The 17959-nt window shown below is 42.8% G+C and overlaps 1 protein-coding gene across 1 annotated transcript; it reads left to right on the top strand.

Annotated features, from left to right (window-relative positions):
• Positions 1-4058: 4058 nt before the first annotated feature.
• ptpn3 (protein tyrosine phosphatase non-receptor type 3) lies at positions 4059-17895 on the top strand. Its single transcript, XM_083990447.1, has 27 exons — positions 4059-4214; positions 4914-4976; positions 5543-5684; positions 6772-6906; positions 7065-7107; positions 7243-7324; positions 7966-8010; positions 8118-8170; positions 8351-8468; positions 8624-8711; positions 8800-8888; positions 8970-9033; positions 9372-9574; positions 9671-9796; positions 10257-10418; positions 10940-11033; positions 11117-11194; positions 11362-11418; positions 11884-12040; positions 12158-12333; positions 12606-12696; positions 12884-12945; positions 13070-13216; positions 13983-14111; positions 15309-15454; positions 15583-15718; positions 17193-17895. Exons 3-27 carry the CDS (start codon positions 5616-5618, stop codon positions 17265-17267), a joined length of 2625 nt encoding a protein of 874 aa, XP_083846573.1. The 5' UTR covers positions 4059-4214; positions 4914-4976; positions 5543-5615; the 3' UTR covers positions 17268-17895.
• Positions 17896-17959: the final 64 nt, after the last annotated feature.

Genomic DNA, 17959 nt, shown 5'->3' with positions numbered 1-17959 from the left:
TATCTAGGAGCAGATAGAGGGCAGCTTTGAAACAGAGAAACATCTATGGGCAAACAAAGAGAGCTCCTTTGGAAATGGGGCCATTTTCACAAAAGGTGTCCATTTATAGAGGATTTTGAAATGTAATTTATTTATGAGTGGTTTATGTCACTTAATTGGGCTGAAAGCCATGTCCCACCTGAGTTGGGTGGGGCATCCAGCTCTATTTAATCTCTCAAGAACTTCTCCTTTAGTGTTTCTTGTTTGTTTGTTTTTTGTATTTAACTACTGTAAATGACCGTGGATAACTCAGATAACTCATTCAGATAACTGATTCAATCATTTACATGGTATTTAGGGCAATAAAAAATTCATTTCAGAAAATGTGATTTTCAGTAGGCTACAAAGGCAAACAAACACAATGTATCTTCATTCTTGGTATAGGCTATATTGTTATGAATAATTTCAGTTTTTCTCAAGACATAAAATACAGGCCTAGACACACACACATAGCCTATAGTTCCTTAAATCTGACAAATATCTTTAGTATACTTTTGAAAGTGGACATACTGTAAGTGTCAAAGATCAGAGTAACAATAAGCAAAACTGACAGATGTGGGACTAATTTAAGCACAGTTGGATGATCACTACCTGATGTGACTTGAGTGTTGTTAGTGAGCAGGTCAAAATGGGGACTAATCCTGCAACATAAACTCTATGATGTGTCACTTTTTTTGCAGTCAAAAGAGAAGGGTGGGAAAAGTTGGGTCCCTGAACAGCACAGCAGGTTGCACAATACCTCAGCTCTTGAGGAGACCAGCTGCTGGCACATGAAGGCAGCAGTGAGCTCATGCTCCCCTGCGAAAAGAGGAACTGGGTTCTCATGAGCTGACAGTACTCTGTGACCGTACAGTTGGCAAAGTAACGGACTTTCTCTGTGCTCTTTTCACTCTTGTATCTGTGGGCCTATTTATTATGGGTATGGGTTTCTCCTCACATATTCCAGTCACAGGTGGTTAGAGGGAGGACGGCATACCAGCAGAAGTCTGTGAGTGGGTGGCAACACCAATAGTAGGACATCTACTGAATTAATGTGCGTATGTGCAATGTGTGACCTGTACGACGAACAGGGAAAACAAATCAACTGTTAAATAGAAGGCACACTCACACACAGTCTGGTTTATGTCATTTCAGGGGCATTTCATTCACACCATGCAGACAAAGAAAATCAATACCACTTTTTATGATGTGTGTGCACGTTCCCCTTGGAGCTAAGGATAGTTATCAGGTCATGGAAACTACGTGTGTTCATTCATGACAGCATTCCAGCACATGACCGCTCTTTATATGTGCCCTCCTGTGTGTCATGTCATGTGGCGGCTGCACAGTCTATCTAAGAAACACCACGGCCTGCCCACACCAGACCTAGTTTTAATGCTTGTGATATATAACTCCAGCTGCATTACATTACACAGTTATGGTGGCCTATCATTTTGATGTCAAAGCAGGTCAAAGGCAAGGCAAGGCAAGGCATCTTTATTTATATAGCGCATTTCATACCAAGGCAACTCAATGTGCTTTACATAAAGACAAAACTTAAAAAAAACAAAAAAAAACAGCATGAAACAGCATAAAAAAAAACACAGTTAAAAACAGGAGCAAATAAGAATAAAAAAGTAAAAGAAAAGAAAATAGATAAAGTGAAAAGTTCTTAAAAAGAGCTCAGCTATAAGCACATGAAAAGAGAAATGTTTTTAACCTGGATTTAAAAGTGCTCGAACCCCCACATCACCTCTCTGATAGAATGACATTTCATTACATAAGCAAATTTATATGCACATATAATTATATAATATGTAGAAATAGAAAGAGGATCTTGAGTTTGGCACAGTTGGTGGTAAACAAATTCTTTGGAGAGAGACCCACTGGAACAAAATGTATCTCACACTTCCGTGAAAACAAAAAGCATTATAGGTAATACACACATACGGGCGATTAAAAGAGAGACTGGGCTTTGTCACAAGATGAAATCAGCCTAAGGGTTTAACAAGAAGAATCCCTCATAAACTGGAAATGAGTGCCAGAGGAATTCAGTGTGAATCAGATTAATGGGACGTGAAGAGCAGATACTGAAATAATGCCAGTTTGTCCCTGTGTCGTGATGTGTCTAATTTTGGAGCGGCTCGGTTCAGGGCAGAGGGAGTACAGGGTGTCTTGGTTACTGTTGCAGAAAGCTGATCCTTGGACAGCAACAGGGGGAGGATCCTGTCAGTTACAGTGGTGGTGGTGGGGTGGGAGAGCCAGAGCCTCTACCACCACCACCCTAAAGTGAACCGGTCTCTTCTGGTCCGACCGACCGCCCGCCCACCCTCTACCCTGCAAACTCTTGTCCCATCACCCCGACACCAGGCGAACTGGTTGAGGCTGGTTTTTGGCTTCTACTGGCATGCGACAGGTGACACTGATCGGCAAGCAGACATCTCAGTAAAACAGTGTGCAGGATAAACACCAAAAAGACAGCAGATGGACCACTGGTGGAAGTGGTACCCAATACAGTAATATAACAAATATACAACTAGAATACAAGTAGGACTCATGCAGGAAAAGTCTATAACTACTTTAAGTATTAAAAATAAAAGTACTCATAATTAGAGTACATTATAAGATAAGTGTGTTTTGATTACTTTACATGTTGTATAACTTAGTCCAATGGTTCATAACGAAGGGGTGACGCCCCTCCATATGCTCATGTTATGTCAATCTGAGGCTTTGTGAAATCATTAATGGTGGAGTTAAAAGGGGGAAAAAGTTGTTGTATTTTTCAATAATATTTTTAATCATTTAAGTTGCTCATTTGAAACCCACTAACAAATACATTTCTATATATCCATACAGATATGCAGCAATTTAATGTAAAGAAAAAGAATAGAATATCCAGTATTAATTCAAGAAAAGAAACATGCCTTATAAACAAACATTTCAACCAGCTTGTTTAAGATCAGTAAAAAAGAAAGTAAAGTTCATTAATGGAGTTATTTCTGGTGTTCAAATGATATTATGTAATACAACAGTCCACATGTGCTAGTATGAACAGTAGATCACATGGCAGCAGTAGTACTCCATCTGTCCTGTAGATGGTGGTGACAGCAAACCAGAGGGCCTTGTGCTTTTCCTCTTTCTGTGAAGATCGTTACCTTCTTATAAATGGACAAAAACCTGCTGTAAGTGAACAACTTTAACATCAACCACACCAGTTTAACACCAGACACACTAACCCACCAGAAAAGGACAAAAATCCCCTTTCCATATCCTTATATTTTCCAATGTGAAGTCCTCATCAGCTTCACATGCTGAACTTTGATTTTCCATCACATGGTGCTCCTTTGTCATGACCTAGATAAAACTATGATAGGATAAAAGTGAAAGGAAAGCAAATAAATTGGACAAACTAAGCTTCTGTTTATCATAATACTGACTAAAAATAAAGCAAGTAACAGCAATAACCATTATGTCAGTACTGTAGTATTATCAAGAGATGTTTAAGGCCTACATTTTACACAATACTTTTAAGAGCTTAAGTTACTATAGCTATAACAATATAAAACACATGATTTATCATCCTTTTGAAATATGATACAAAAGTTATAAGTTGAATTGAAATAAATTGACCTACTATATAATCTACAGCTATAGAGCTGAAGCAGTTGGGTGATTAATTGATCAGCTGTTCTTACATGTTTGTTTGTTTTTTCAAGCAAAATACCAACATTTCATTATTCATCTACTCACACGTGGGAATTTGCTGATTGCTACTCTCCCTTTTAGTTGTTTTACTAATTTAAACAGATTTTTCATGGTTTTGAAGTAGTAACATAGGCTACTACCTTGATGAACACGTTGAATGCAAGACTTTCGCTTAGATTTACTATTTTTACAGTGTGGTATTTGCCTACTTGCCTAGATGTGTGTTATCTACTTTGCTGCTTTAGTTTTTCTTGTTTTTTTACAGTAAACTTTGACGCGCGCCCCCTGTAGCGCGCATCCCACCGGGAGCGCGCGCGGCGGCGGCGAAAGGGGCGGGACCGCGCGGCGGAGCCAGCAGCGCAGCCAGGGATGAGAAACTTGTCCCGGATATTTACCTAACTCTACCTGGCTCTTCCGACGCGCCCCGTCCTGAAGCCTCCACAGCGGACAGTCTGAGGGATATGACCCGTCTCTGAAGCGGGACGACTGAGGTAGACATGCGTTTTCCCTCTTTTAAACCATTTCTTCCCAAACAAAAAACAAAAACAACAACATTGAGTCGGAGTTACGAGGACCGCCGTGGTTGGAGGAAAGTTTGTCCGTGCGGAGTTCCTCCTTTTGGGTGTAGCTGTAGAAAACTTCAGGTTGTCAACAGGTTCCTTGTTCGCTCTGCGGCTCAAAGTACAGCGAGACCACAGTGTAGTTATTATCGATAGGCGGATTCTGTAGGAGAACAAAACTATGGGCCTTATATTACTCAGACAGGCCTGGGTGGTTATTCATTAATTGAGCAATCTAGGTGAAGCAGTAGAGACGAGGCTGTAGCTAGATATGAGGTTTAAAATGGGTGTTTTTCTTTTTAAATCTATTCAACTTGTACAGATTAGCCCCTGACAACAATGTGTATGTGTGTGTTTGAGGGTTTTAAAATAACATCTATCTTCATTTCCTCATCTGTAACTCTCATATGTGCACTAACTTCAACATATCTAAAAGAGATAGTAGGTGTAGGCTACAGCCAGTGCAGTCATAGACTCCACATCATGATGAATCTGCTTTGAGGTGTAGCATTTACTTGCCGGCCTCTATGGAAAACCAGTCATCAAACTGGGAGCAGCTCTAGGTTTAATGTATTCAGCGTGTGCTGTTGTGTTCAAACATTAACTCTTTAACACTGTGTGTCCTTTCAGAAACACTGTTGAGACTGGCCTGGATTCATTAACTGTTCACCTGGGAGTCAACGCAGGACACATGTACGTACATAACACTGGGATGCATTCAGATGCTCAGACACACTCATAGACAGATAACTGTGATCAAAGTATCACGGGTAAGTTTTACGTGCATGCATGCATTAGCAGTGTCTGTGTGTTTGTGTGTTTGTTATCCATGCGTCGCTTCCAGCGGCTTGTCTGAGATCAGTTGCAGCGCTGTAGATGGGCGTGCTCAACTCTGAAAATGTTTAACATTCTTATCATTCAGCTGCCTGCAAAAGGCGGGGAGATGCAGAAGGAGAGCAGCAGGGAGAGGGAAGGGACATGTTCAGACCCAGGCCAAATAATAAGGAATTACACAAACTGACACACACACAGACAGACTCACACTCACACACACACAGACTCACACGGAGTCACTCCTTCACATTCATGATGCATTACTCACTGCAGCCCGATGCTCCATCTAGAAACTAACTAACACATATTAGTCACCACACAGTGTCATCCTGAGGGAGGTGCTTTCAGTGGAAGACAACAGCCTGGAAACATCTGACACTGGTTTTGTGGTGTGTGTGTGTGTGTCTGTCTGTGTGTGTTTTCAGGTCCCCTCTCAGTGACGAGCTGAGGGCAGGGTGTTTGTCTTGAGAGGGAGGCAGAGTTACCGTGGTAACAGACATGCCAAAACCGGACCTGCTCTGCCTAGTTCAGCTGCTGGACGGCAATATCCAAACCTTCAGAGTCAGCGTGCGTAACACACATTCACACTCACACACACACACACACACACACACACACACACACACACACACACACACACACACACACACACACACACACACACACACACACACACACACACACACACACACACACTGTTTCCTGTCTGTAGTTGAAGGGATCGTATGTTGCTCCTATCTGTCTTGCTGCTGCGCTAATGATTGTAACGTCAGTGCGTGATACGGTGGCAGACTTTTCTCTCCTACTCACATTGATCCACGTCTCTCGTTCAACACTTTGACCTTGGTTTGAAGGACATGATCACCTCCCACGGCTTCTGGAGCTTGTCGCACTTGGGAGCCATTTGCATCATCAGCCTTTTATGTCACAGGCAGCTCGACAAGCAGATATATATATATAAATATACACACACACTGGCATATGCAGGAAGACGGGCACAGTGCTGCTTTCTTTGACAGCAGCTGTGCAACATCCTCATGTTAACAGTGGGAGAGCAGAGAGTGTGCTGTGGTTGTAATGAACAAAGAAGTAACATTAATAAGCTCTGCATACGACACCTGTGCTTCTCTCCTTTACATTAGTCTCATTGTTTTTTTACAGATCTACACTGTCAAAAGAACAAAACAAGTTTTTAAGGGTGTCCAGGCCAGTTTATACCGATTGTCACCCACACACATCAAAATTTCTTTTGTTTATTGTTGCTAGATCATAGTATTTGCGGCAGTTTACAGTAAACAGGGAGGTAATGTGGTGGAATATCTTCCGGCAACTCAAAGTGGAGAGTGAAATGAGGGGAAAATTCAGATGAGCTGCGGGTTATCCCTCAGGGTGATTAATAAAACAATGAATTGTTAAACTATAGTGTTACAGATAGTCTCTTGGAAATCTGATTCTTATACATTGATCATTTTATAGAGAAGTTCTCTGGTATTTTGAAACATAAAGGCCTTAATAATCAGCACTGTCTATACATTGATCACTGCAGCAGGCAGCATATGGCATGGTAAAATTACACATGCAAAATAAACCAACTGTTAAATGTCACTCGCAGTTTTGGCTGGTAATAATGCTGTTTGTTGTTTCCATCTTTCAGAAGCAGGATGAAGGCGTGGTGCTGTTGGACCTCGTATGTGACCACCTGGGCCTGCAGGAGAGGCAGCTCTTCAGTCTGCAGATCAGAGAATCCAGCACAGCCATCGCCTCTATCACAGCCAACACACACTCTCCCGTAAGCTCACTGTTCATCTGCTGCACATTTGGGCTGAGACTGTAACGTATTACACTCGCTGATTGCTGTTTAGATGGTGATAACCACAGGGTATACTTAAATAAATGTTTTTTTTAGCTCCAGTTAGACATTACACTTAATGAATTTCTTTCTCTCAGAGATGGTTGGAGCCTGAGAAGCCCTTGAAGAAGCAGATAAAAGGTATCTGACTCCAGAAAGCTTCACCTAGACTGGGTTGTCTGATCTAATACTGCTTTTAAAAAATGATGAAAATGCATAGCTAAAAAGGAAGAGTATGTAGTACATCTTATTTTACAAGATGACATTTCTTTGCAGGTCTTGTATCTCCATTTTATCTGAACTTCAGAGTCCGATTCTTCATCTCTGATCCCAACTCTCTGCAACATGAGCAGACAAGGTGAATATATGAGCTTCTCCCCTGACGTAGGCTATAGCGGACAAACAGTATAGCACTAGATATTGATTGTGACACAGAAAGGTCGTATTCGAAGGGGTTTGGGATAAAAATGAAGAATTTACTCATTGGTGTTTGTTTTTGACAGTTTTTATTGCACCATCGATTTTTTGGCTCACCCCTAGGCCTGACAAATGAATTCCTCTCTTTGTGATGCAGTGGCAGCTCATATTGAAAGTCACACAATCGGCTCTAGGAGGCTGTGCCCATGCCACGTTCATGTCATATTGTAATTACAAGTTTCTGACTTGTAAACAGTGACACTTACTCTCGCATCAACTTCTAAGCTGTAATTGCAACTGGTAAACACAGATTTATTTTTTTGATCTGAAAGCTTGCCTGGGCACTTAACAATACAAAAGTGACGGAAAACAAAATAAATATCTGCCAGAGACATTGAAGTTAAACCCAGCTTTTATGGATATGATGTCATCTTGTCAGTGCAAAGTATTTTGGCTCTCACACAACCAACTCTGTAATCAGCTCTCGAGTCAAACCGTGCTATCAGCTTGATTTTCACTCTCTGTGGAACATGTCAATGCAGGAGTTGGATGTTTAAGTTCCTGTTGTTGTGTCTCCTGCAGACACCTGTACTTCCTCCAGATCAGGAGCGACATCCGAGAGGGACGGTAAGTAACAAACACAAAAACAAGCCCGAACCTCAAATCGCCCATCCCTTTGTGCATCGTTGTTGCATTGAGCTGTTACAGTGTGTAATCATGGAGCATGATTGCAGGTTGCAGTGCCCGCTGAGTGCAGCTGTAGTGTTGGCCTCTTACGCTGTGCAGTGTAAGTCCCGTCTCTTAGAAACAAATGATTAATGACTTAATAATAACAGTGTGCGTAATCACTCCTGTTGAGGACACTCTCAATAAGCAGCAGCTTTCTGACAGAGTCCCAGATGTCAGTGTGTGTGTCTGGTTGTTTGTCTCTGTGTGGATGCTCACGGTCTCTTTCCACCATCTGCAGCGGAGATGGGGGATCACTGTCCGTCCTTGCTCCCTGGTTACCTCTCGAAATGTCACTTTATCCCTGAGCAAGATGAAGACTTTCTCTCTAAAGTGGAGGATCTGCATCCACAGCACAAGTAAATCAGTTTATTATGATGAATGTATCGACAGTAACAGCTGCTGGAAAACAACCGCTTTGTTTTGGCTGTTGGTTCCTGTTGTTGTGGGTGACTGTGTGCTCTGTGTGTGTTTGTGTTTGTGTATGTGCGTGTGTGCGTGTGTGTCGTCTCAGGGGGCTGAAGCAGAGCGAGGCAGAGTTGTGTTTCCTCAACACAGCACGGACGCTGGAGTTGTATGGAGTGGAGCTGCATGCAGCCATGGTAGTGTTTACTTTCTATATCATGCTCTGTTTTAACTTCCTCTGGGTCCTTTAGATCTGCTCCCTCATCCCACTCTCTCCTCCCTCAGAACGCCAACGATGCCCCTCTGATGGTGGGTTTGGCCTCCAGTGGTGTGGCAGTATTCTGTAATATGATTTGCTCCAGTTTCTTCCCCTGGTGAGTGATGATGCTGCTAATTGGACAACAGGTTCTTGTATCTTTTTTGAGTCTCTTTCTAATTGTACTTTGTGCACTCAGGGGGAATATAATCAAGATTTCATTCAAGAGGAAACGCTTTCTTATACATCTGAAACGTAAACATGTGAGTCCCAATGCCAGATTTTAATTGCTATGCACACTTTGTTGCCAAATCCTCTATAAATGTGGAGTCAGTACAATATTCTTCCCTTTTTATTGTGTTTATATTGAGCTGTTAGTCTGTAGAGCTAAAATTAGAAAAGTTTATTTTTCTTTCTGGGACCTGGGGTCTGTGGGGGTTTACTCTCATTTTTCCACAAATTCTGTGAGAGAGAAGAGATAAATCATTCATGAAAAATATGAGAACAGGCAGTTTTTTTTATTGCCAAGTAACCTGAGCATCTTTCAGAGATGATGCATTATAAAGAATCACAAAAAGAACCTAAAGTTTGTGTGTTGTAGGGAGAGACCCAGGACTGCGAGGTGTCTTTGAGTCTGCCCTGCCCCAAATCCTGTAAGAACCTGTGGAGCTCCTGTGTGGATCATCACACCTTCTTCTGCTCCAACCGGACCGGCCGGAGCCCCAGACACAACAACAGCACAGTTCATGCCTACACAAAGCTGATAACGCAGCACCTGGGCATCGGCCACAGTAAACCTGAGAGGTGAGCCTCCACCTTTTTACGTTTGTATTCGCAGATTCTTGTCATAAATACTGAACTATTACAGACTTTTCAGTGTTTCACCTCTTCAATTGGTAGTGGTCCAGTGTGCCAGCGGGTGGTGGGAGGGATGGTGTGGAACCCGGTCCTGCGGCGGTCGTTTTCATCGGAGCATCTCGAGACCAAGAGTCTACCCTCTAGATCACCCCCGACCACCCCAAACTGGTATCACCCACTCAGAAATAATCCCGTCATCATTGCCCGTCTCTTGAACTCAGACTGTCCTGTCCTCAGACTAACCTGGTTCTTAGTAAAAAATCAAGACACCTGCAGGTCTTCCTCTAAAACGGCAAAGGAAGATATTAAAAAGAAATTAACCTACTTCTCTCAGCAGTAACATTATAAAATGTTTTATATTGGATTTCTGCTAGAATATGTTAATTATTTTCATATACTGATGGAAAGCACTGAGAAAAGTGTGATTTAAATATGAATATATTCTTAGGCCTTATCATCCCCACTGGCTTCTTTCATACTTAGCCATTATGACCGTGAAACTGGTGTAAAATTGCATCCTTTGTGTCATTAAAAGTTTCTTGAAAAGTCTTAAATTTAACCTCTTATATGTGACATTACATTACATCTTGCAGAAATCCCTGAAACGGTTGTTTTATATCTCTGGCAGGCGAAGCCCTCGAGTCCGCCACGGCATCCGTAAACCCCGTCCATCTTCCGTGGAGCTGTCCAATGATCTGAAAGAGATGTCGGAGGGGGAGGACGTCTTCTACACCTACAGGGCATCTGTGAGCAGCAGCAAGGGCAGTGAGGGAGACACTTCACCACACAAGTTAGTATCAATTACAACATAAACTGTTTTCCATATAGGGCTCAGGCAGGACACATGTTAGGAGGTAGTTTAATCATTTTTGGGTTGAAAATGTTTTTGGTTTCATGTTTGAATGGAAAGAAGTGCACAGTATAAATGTCGCAACATGTAAGAGGTTAATGTTTTAGCTTAACCGTTGCCACCAGATTTACTCAGATTTAGCTAATTAAGTTTAAGTTTGTGGGTCTTGTGAGAAATCTCTCATAACATATTCATGTGCCTTTGGTCAAATTTTGCACAGCCAATGTTTATTAGAGCTGGATGATTGAAGAGGGAATAAGTCACATTCTGTACCTGTGCTTAAATTTACAGCAAGTAACAGATATTTAAATCACTGTCGCAACATTGTGCAAAACTCCCCAAAAAGCACACAATCATGAAGACATGAGAAGAGCTAGAATTATATTCTTATCACGAACATGAAAGTCGAGTGTTAAGCTACAGATCAGAGTGAAATAATCTCCTCGTTTCATCTCCTTCAGCCTCTCGGGCACTTACACCCGAGGCCCAGATGAGGCTCTGTTCCAAGCTGACGACAGTATAGGAGAGGAGGAAACCTCACATCACTACGACAAGGTCAGTCGTCTTATTATCATCTCTAGTTGTGTGTGTGTATCCATTCATGTGTGTGTTAATTCAGACTACTTGTGTCTATACAGGGTGCCCTCGGCGATGGTGACCTGATGCTGACATGTATAACCCCTGATCATGAGGGCAAGTTCGGCTTCAATGTTAAAGTAAGTCTCTCTTTCTGTCTCTCTAACAATTGTTCCACAATATGTGTGCATACACTCACCACACAAAGCCACACAAAGTCTGATTTTTTTTTGTTATACATTCACATCATGTTTGCACTGTGATTACTCTTCCCTGACTCCATTATGTTGTTCTTAACTCCTCCCAGGGTGGGGTGGATCAAAAGATGCCTCTAGCAATATCGCACGTAAAACCAGACTCTCCGGTGAGAAAATGCGCTTGTGTTTCCCACCTGTGTAGAAATAACCTTAAGATGAAATGTCAGTACTGTATGGACTAATTGCTAGATTCAGCAAAATGCACTGAGATGACTTGACGTGCAGCACTTTGAGTTTTGAACCGTCTCTTAAAAGAAACAACTGGAAGAGGAGAATGTGGTGGTCATGGTTAATGAACAATCAGTCGACTGGCAGAGATGAAAATAAAGTATGTGCCGTCCAATGATTGGTTTTCATTTTAAAATTTCAGTAATCATATATTAGATTATCATTATTTACATAAACAAAATATCTGGATTCATCTCTCATTATAGTCCTTAAATATATGTATGACCAAGATATGGACTCCATGGGACATTTTACAACTGAAAAATCAACTTCTCTGCTGAGTGAACTATGACACGTAGCGATATGTATCTGTCGGGTTTTAAACGACGCCATGTTGTTTGCAGGCGGGTCGATGTGAACCCAAACTCCTGGAGGGAGACCTGGTGGTCCTCATCAATGGTCGAGACATTTCTGAACACACACACGACCAAGTTGTCATGTTCATCCGAGCCAGCAGAGAGTCCCACTCCAGACAGCTGGCCTTGCTCATCAGACGTAAAGGTGAGTGTGTGTAGCTGAGAAAAGTGCTGAAGCGGCATGTGATCCAAGCGTGCGCTGCGCTGCCTGACATGTATTCATGAATATTGATGACAGCCTTGAACCGTCCTTGTATTCCAGGTCCCGGCCGGGTGGCACCCCTGCTGCAGCTGCCTCCTGCCCTCACGCTCACCGGCCAATCACAGGGTGACAAAGTGCACTCGGCCGGCCAGTCGGAGCGTGTCACGACACTGGAGGAATCAATGAGACAGCTGGAGAGAGGGATACAGTCTGGCACACTGTGTTTCCATTTTGAGGTATTTAAAACCCATGCAGGAGCTAAACACTGAACAGGTGTTTAATATATATGTGTGTATTTGTCTTTATGTTTAATCAGGATTTAGTTTGGATCATAATGAGCCTTTTAATGCTGTATATAGGACAGATGTTGGCCTTAATCTTCACTACGACTGTTCCTCATAGTCTACAAACAAAGATGCTGTGACAGAGCAGGAATTTGTACTTCATGTTTGTGTATGTTTCGGTGTGTGTTTATGCATGTGTGTGTTTGCATGCTTGCACTTTCTAGAATTTACACAGGAGGAAACCTGGTTTGTCGCTTTGCTGTTCTCGTCTCCCAGAGAACATGGACAAGAATCGATACAAGGATGTTTTGCCTTGTAAGTGCTGCTTATCTTGACTTATCTTCACTCCCCTCTACCCACAGCCATGTAGCTCTAGTGCCTCTCTAACATTTATTTTCAGCACAGCTCCGTGGCACCCCATGAAATTTAATCGTCTGAGCCTACGGTGCGTGGACGAGATCTGTTATGACCCTCACACACTGATTAAACCTTCTCCTTTCAGATGATGCCACCAGAGTGGTGCTCCAGGGCCAGGAGGACTACATCAACGCCAGCCACATCACGGTGAATATCACATATACGAAGCTGTGTGTCATGTCCCTGTCTAGCATTTAATGTAAATTGATCCTCTTGCATTGTGTGTGTGTGTGTGTGTGTGTATGTGTGTGTGTATTTGTCTGTCTCTTAGGTGGCGCCCCCAGTGTCTGGTGCATGTTTACGTTATGTTGCGGCTCAGGGTCCATTGCCACAGACCTGCACTCACTTTTGGCAGTGTGTTTGGGAGCAACAGACACACACCATCATCATGCTAACAACTCTGACTGAGAGGGGACGGGTATATACATACTTCTACATGTTCATACTTCCACACAGTAAACACACACACACACACACACACACACACACACACAGAGGAGTGGAGATGACTAAACAGCGAGGGAGACGCTCAGTATCAGCTTTGCATTAACACACTGATTACTGTAGCAGCAAATGATTCCATGCTGCTTCCTTCAATAGATGATTACCGCTAATAAAAGGTTTGATTGGTGATGTTTGCACACAGAAATCGTCAATTGGCAAAACGTTGAGTAATTACAGGGTTTCACTGTGCGGAGAACGGCTGAATGTAAGGACTGACTGTCGCACCAGTGAGAAATAATTCCAGGGTGAAGTCACATCCACAACACACAGAGAGAGACGGAGGCAGCGAGATATCAAGGTCTTGTTGAGTGAAGATGTTTCTGTCGCCGCTTGCCTGTTGCTTGGTTACCAGATGCTCTCATTAATTGATCATTTTCCTGATATTCGTCAAGTGCCCCGAGTTTCTCTCTACTTAAGGATCACACACACACACACACACATACTCACACACATATACACACATATATTTTGACAGTCAGTTCACATCCAGCTTGTGATGAATCGCCCTTGTTCTTCAGACTGCCAGGTTTTAACACACGCACGCTGTTGAACAAGGGTTTGATTTCACGAGCGGGGGAGAACACAGCGTCACGTAGCAGCAGTAATAAATTGTATCCTGACTAACTGATGACTCATGTCAGATGTAATGTAGTTTGTTGGTGATGTCATTCACTTTCCAGACCAAGTGCCACCAGTACTGGCCGCATCCACCAGAAGTGAAGGATTACGGGCACATTCGGGTGAAGTGCCACTCGGAGGAGTGTAACATGGCGTATGTGACGCGGCAGTTCACCTTGACACACACTCAGGTACAGTAGCAAACAGAGATGAAATTGATTAGGCAATTACTTAGATAGGAAATTAATCAGCAAGAGAAATATATAGTTCAAAATCAAAATATGTTCTTATTTAAGGTTGTTTAAAGTGGAAAAATATTTTATTTCCTATTTACTGTAAGTAAATTCTATATATTTGTTTGGTTTTTTTTTGGACTTGTGACTGACAAAACAAGATTTTGATATCCCCCTGGGACATTGCGGTGTGTTTTTTTTAATCATCGTCGAGAAAATACTCAACATCTTTCAAATCCACATGCAACATGACCAAAGCATGACCGTGGTCACACAACATGGTGCGTTTCTGTTTTTATGTTTCCAGTGGCATGTACCATGTTTGCGCCATATGTCACGTAACAGAGCTCACGACAGGCAACAGCCACTCCTGGCAAAGTGCAACCAACATACAGTCACTTCCGTGTGGGCAGCGCAGTCTGTACAGTATGTGTGCGTGGGTGGTCATGTGTTTTAGTGTGTTTAAAAAAAAGCTTCTTTGCCCATGAAGGTGTGGGCGGACAGGTGTGTTTCAGTGTGCAGGTATTTTATTTAGAAGTTTATCTGATTAAGTCTGAAAAACTTGAAACAGTAGCGGATCTGGTCTGACGACGCCGTCTTTCACAGAAGCGTCCAAAGCAAACAGGTAAATAAATAGATAATGCTCAAGGGTGCGTGAAGTATGAATGCACACACACATGCATACACAGATACTGCTGTGTGGGCCCATCTGTTCCTCTGGCGGAGCGAGTTAATCCCTGCATGGAGTCACAGGCCACGTGCCCGTTATAAACTCAAAATCAGTCCTTCTCCTCCCCGCCTTCACTTTTTTTTCCCAGCTATGTTTTTTTTCCTCTATCATTTTCCACCCCACCTGTTTTTCTGTTTTCATCTCTGTGTCTCTCTTCACTTCCTAATCTCAGTGTCACCTACTGGTCACGTGCGTGTTTTGTTCTCCTCACCTGCTCTGTTTTTCCACTACTCCCGCTCACGTACTGAGCAGTGTCGGCGTCTGAGCCTCGTCTCATGTGGGCGAGTTGTTTCCCAAAGGTCACCTGTTTATCATGTTAACTAGTGGTTATGCAGTACTTAATTTATCGCTCATTGTCGCTCTCTTTTTGTCGTTTGTGTGTTTTTACACTGTATGTACATGTGTGTGTGTGCGTGTGGACTTAGCGAGGTGAGGAGCGTGCAGTCACACACCTGCAGTATGTTGCGTGGCCGGACCACGGTGTACCTGATGACCCTTCAGACTTCCTGCTGTTCATCAGCTCGGTCAGGGAGAGGAGGAAAGGAGAAGAGCCACTAATGGTACACTGCAGGTAACATACACGCGCCCACGCCAACGCACACACACACAGGTTATTCTGTAATTGAACACCACTAGCATGTACTGTACCTGCTTCTGCTACACACCTAATGCTGTATTTGTTTTGAATTACATCTTCAGTGCAGGGATTGGACGGACAGGTGTTCTGATTACCATGGAAACTGCTCTGGGTCTGTTGGATAAGGGTCAGCCGGTGTTTCCGCTAGACATCGTCAAAACACTGAGAGATCAGCGAGCCATGATGGTTCAGACCACGGTACAAAGACTTATTGTTGTTTTATTGTAAAGTCAACTTTATTGTCCCTCAAGGGGAGATTTTTGTGTTTTGTGTTAAAAAGACATTATCACATAAAAAACATTTAAAAAGAAAAAACAGAAAACAACACAGATCAATAACATTATGATACCTGATCTGCAGATTTAGTGGCTCGAAATATCTTGTAGCTGATAACAAGACGAACTTTTAATGATGTCGAGGTCCAGCTGATGTGTCTTCATCATTTAGTTCAAAACACATTCACGTCTTTCTATGTTACGTAGCAGAAGTATCAGGTGAAGAAATCTGTTTTATTATCAAAACGGTTTGACATGGCAAGGTGTGACCATAGGGAACATCATGTTACATAGCCTATAGTATGCTGCAAGCTACAATTATATCCTAAACACTACCTTGTCATGTCTCAGCACAGACTGTTCAAGTGCATGAATGAATTTATGGAAATAGCGTGACGGTTTTTTACATTTCATTAGGCCCAACTGTGACTAGAAATTTCAGGAATGCGGTTTAATAGAGAGCTCCTGGAAGATTAAAAATGAGTTGGGTGCTCAAACTTTTTTTTCTGAAAAATCAGCAGAAAGGAGACCTGCTGTGAAATTCACTGAGCCCAGAGTTACTGTCACCGTGTGACAGATTTTGACACCTGTAGAGCGCTGTCATCTACAACCTTCATTCATTCATTCGCACGCAGAAACCTGACAGCCACGGTTTTACACTGATGACTGATGAGCCGGAGCAGGCAAGCTGAGTTTGGAAGCCACGCTCTGTGGTGGTAGTCGAAGGAGAGGAAAGTGTTACTGCTTTAATAGGGGGTAGTGCTGGGAATTTGGCAGCTCTCGAGTCACATGCCCAGCTTCTCGGGCACTGCTTCCACCACTATCACCCTCAGTTTGAAAGGAGATCCGGACCTTTGCGGCCTCTTCTCTCTGATGTTTTTGTGCTGATGTGAAGGTTTTCCCTCATATGTTTGTGTCTCTGTAAATGGCAGCTGGCGTATTTAGGTGACACACCCTCTTGTCAGGGTGCAGGATAATGCTGGTATTATTCTGTATTTGTCATAATGCCAGCAAATCCCATGAAAACAATGTTTGAGTCCAATTTTCCATTTCCAAACACTCTTTGACTTCGAGGTCTCCTCAGTAAATGTAAACTAAGCTACTCTTAGTCTTGTTAAATAGGTTTGGTAATGCGTATGAAGAAATCTAACCTAACTAGTTGAAAAAAGGGAATTCTGTGTGTATTAATCTGTGGCAGGATTGTGCCACATTCCTCTGTGCCGCAACCACATTCATACATTTGTGTGTTTTTAATAGATGTCTAACAACAGTAGAGTTATACTGCACAGAGGAAAAACAGCACACAGGCAATCAGAAAAATAAAGAACATCAGCAGTGTTTTCATTTTAAAGACAGACCTGTTGTCCAATAACTAATAACACTGTTGTGTGTTTCAGTCTCAGTTCCAGTTTGTGTGCGAAGCCATCCTGCGAGTCTACAAAGAGAAACAGGACGGATCTACAGCACCTTAACTCCAATCAGCAACAGGACCAAAGACAGACACACTTACCGTTTCAGCCTCATCTCACAGAAAGCAACTTCCAGAGAGAGACTCACAGAGCTAATAACAGATTCACCTCTGTCCTGTTAAAGGGGCTGGGACACAGACTGGAGAATGAGAGTATAAGTAGCTTCAGAGCTCACAGCTGTCTGTGATTCAGTGTGAGAGTACGAATCTTAAACCTAGTCGGACGTAGATTTTGCTGATCATGCATTAAGCTTGTAGAGGCCGTGGTCTCCATCGAGACTGACATAAGACTGACAGGAGCTGCTAATGTCTGTCCACGAGGCCACTCAGGAATGACGCCTCCACTTGTTAAGCTACGTGTGCCTTAGATTTGTGTCTCCCGGTCAATGGATGGAAGAGGGCGACAGAGGCCGGGGCCAGGATCGTTGTAATCTCTAGTTTATCTGTGTGTCCAAAGGCGAAGAGCAAGGCAGGCTTTAGATCACTACAGCAGATACTGTAAGGTCGCGGTGGTGCAGCACCGCACGCTGTCCACCAGAGGAGCACCAAATCCACTCTTCATCACTCTTAAATTATTAAGACACTAAATAAACACACTGATTTCTACAGATGTGTCCGCTCTGTCATTTTTCCTCTGATGGTGTACGGTGTGAATCGGATCATTAAATGTGGATGCTGCTTCCCGTCACAGGCTCA

The sequence above is a fragment of the Trachurus trachurus genome (genome assembly GCF_905171665.1).
Source record: "Trachurus trachurus genome assembly, chromosome: 16".
NCBI lineage: Eukaryota > Metazoa > Chordata > Actinopteri > Carangiformes > Carangidae > Trachurus > Trachurus trachurus.
Note: the sequence above shows the minus strand (reverse complement) of the source record. Positions and strands in the feature narration are given on the sequence as shown.

Bases quoted from the DNA above. Each gene is read 5' to 3' on its own strand.
- ptpn3 (XM_083990447.1), top strand. From the start codon at position 5,616: ATGCCAAAACCGGACCTGCTCTGCCTAGTTCAGCTGCTGGACGGCAAT. The intron at 7,108-7,242 runs GTATCTGACTCC...ATTTCTTTGCAG, and splicing joins CTTGAAGAAGCAGATAAAAG to GTCTTGTATCTCCATTTTAT. The intron at 12,041-12,157 runs GTGAGTGTGTGT...CTTGTATTCCAG, and splicing joins CTTGCTCATCAGACGTAAAG to GTCCCGGCCGGGTGGCACCC.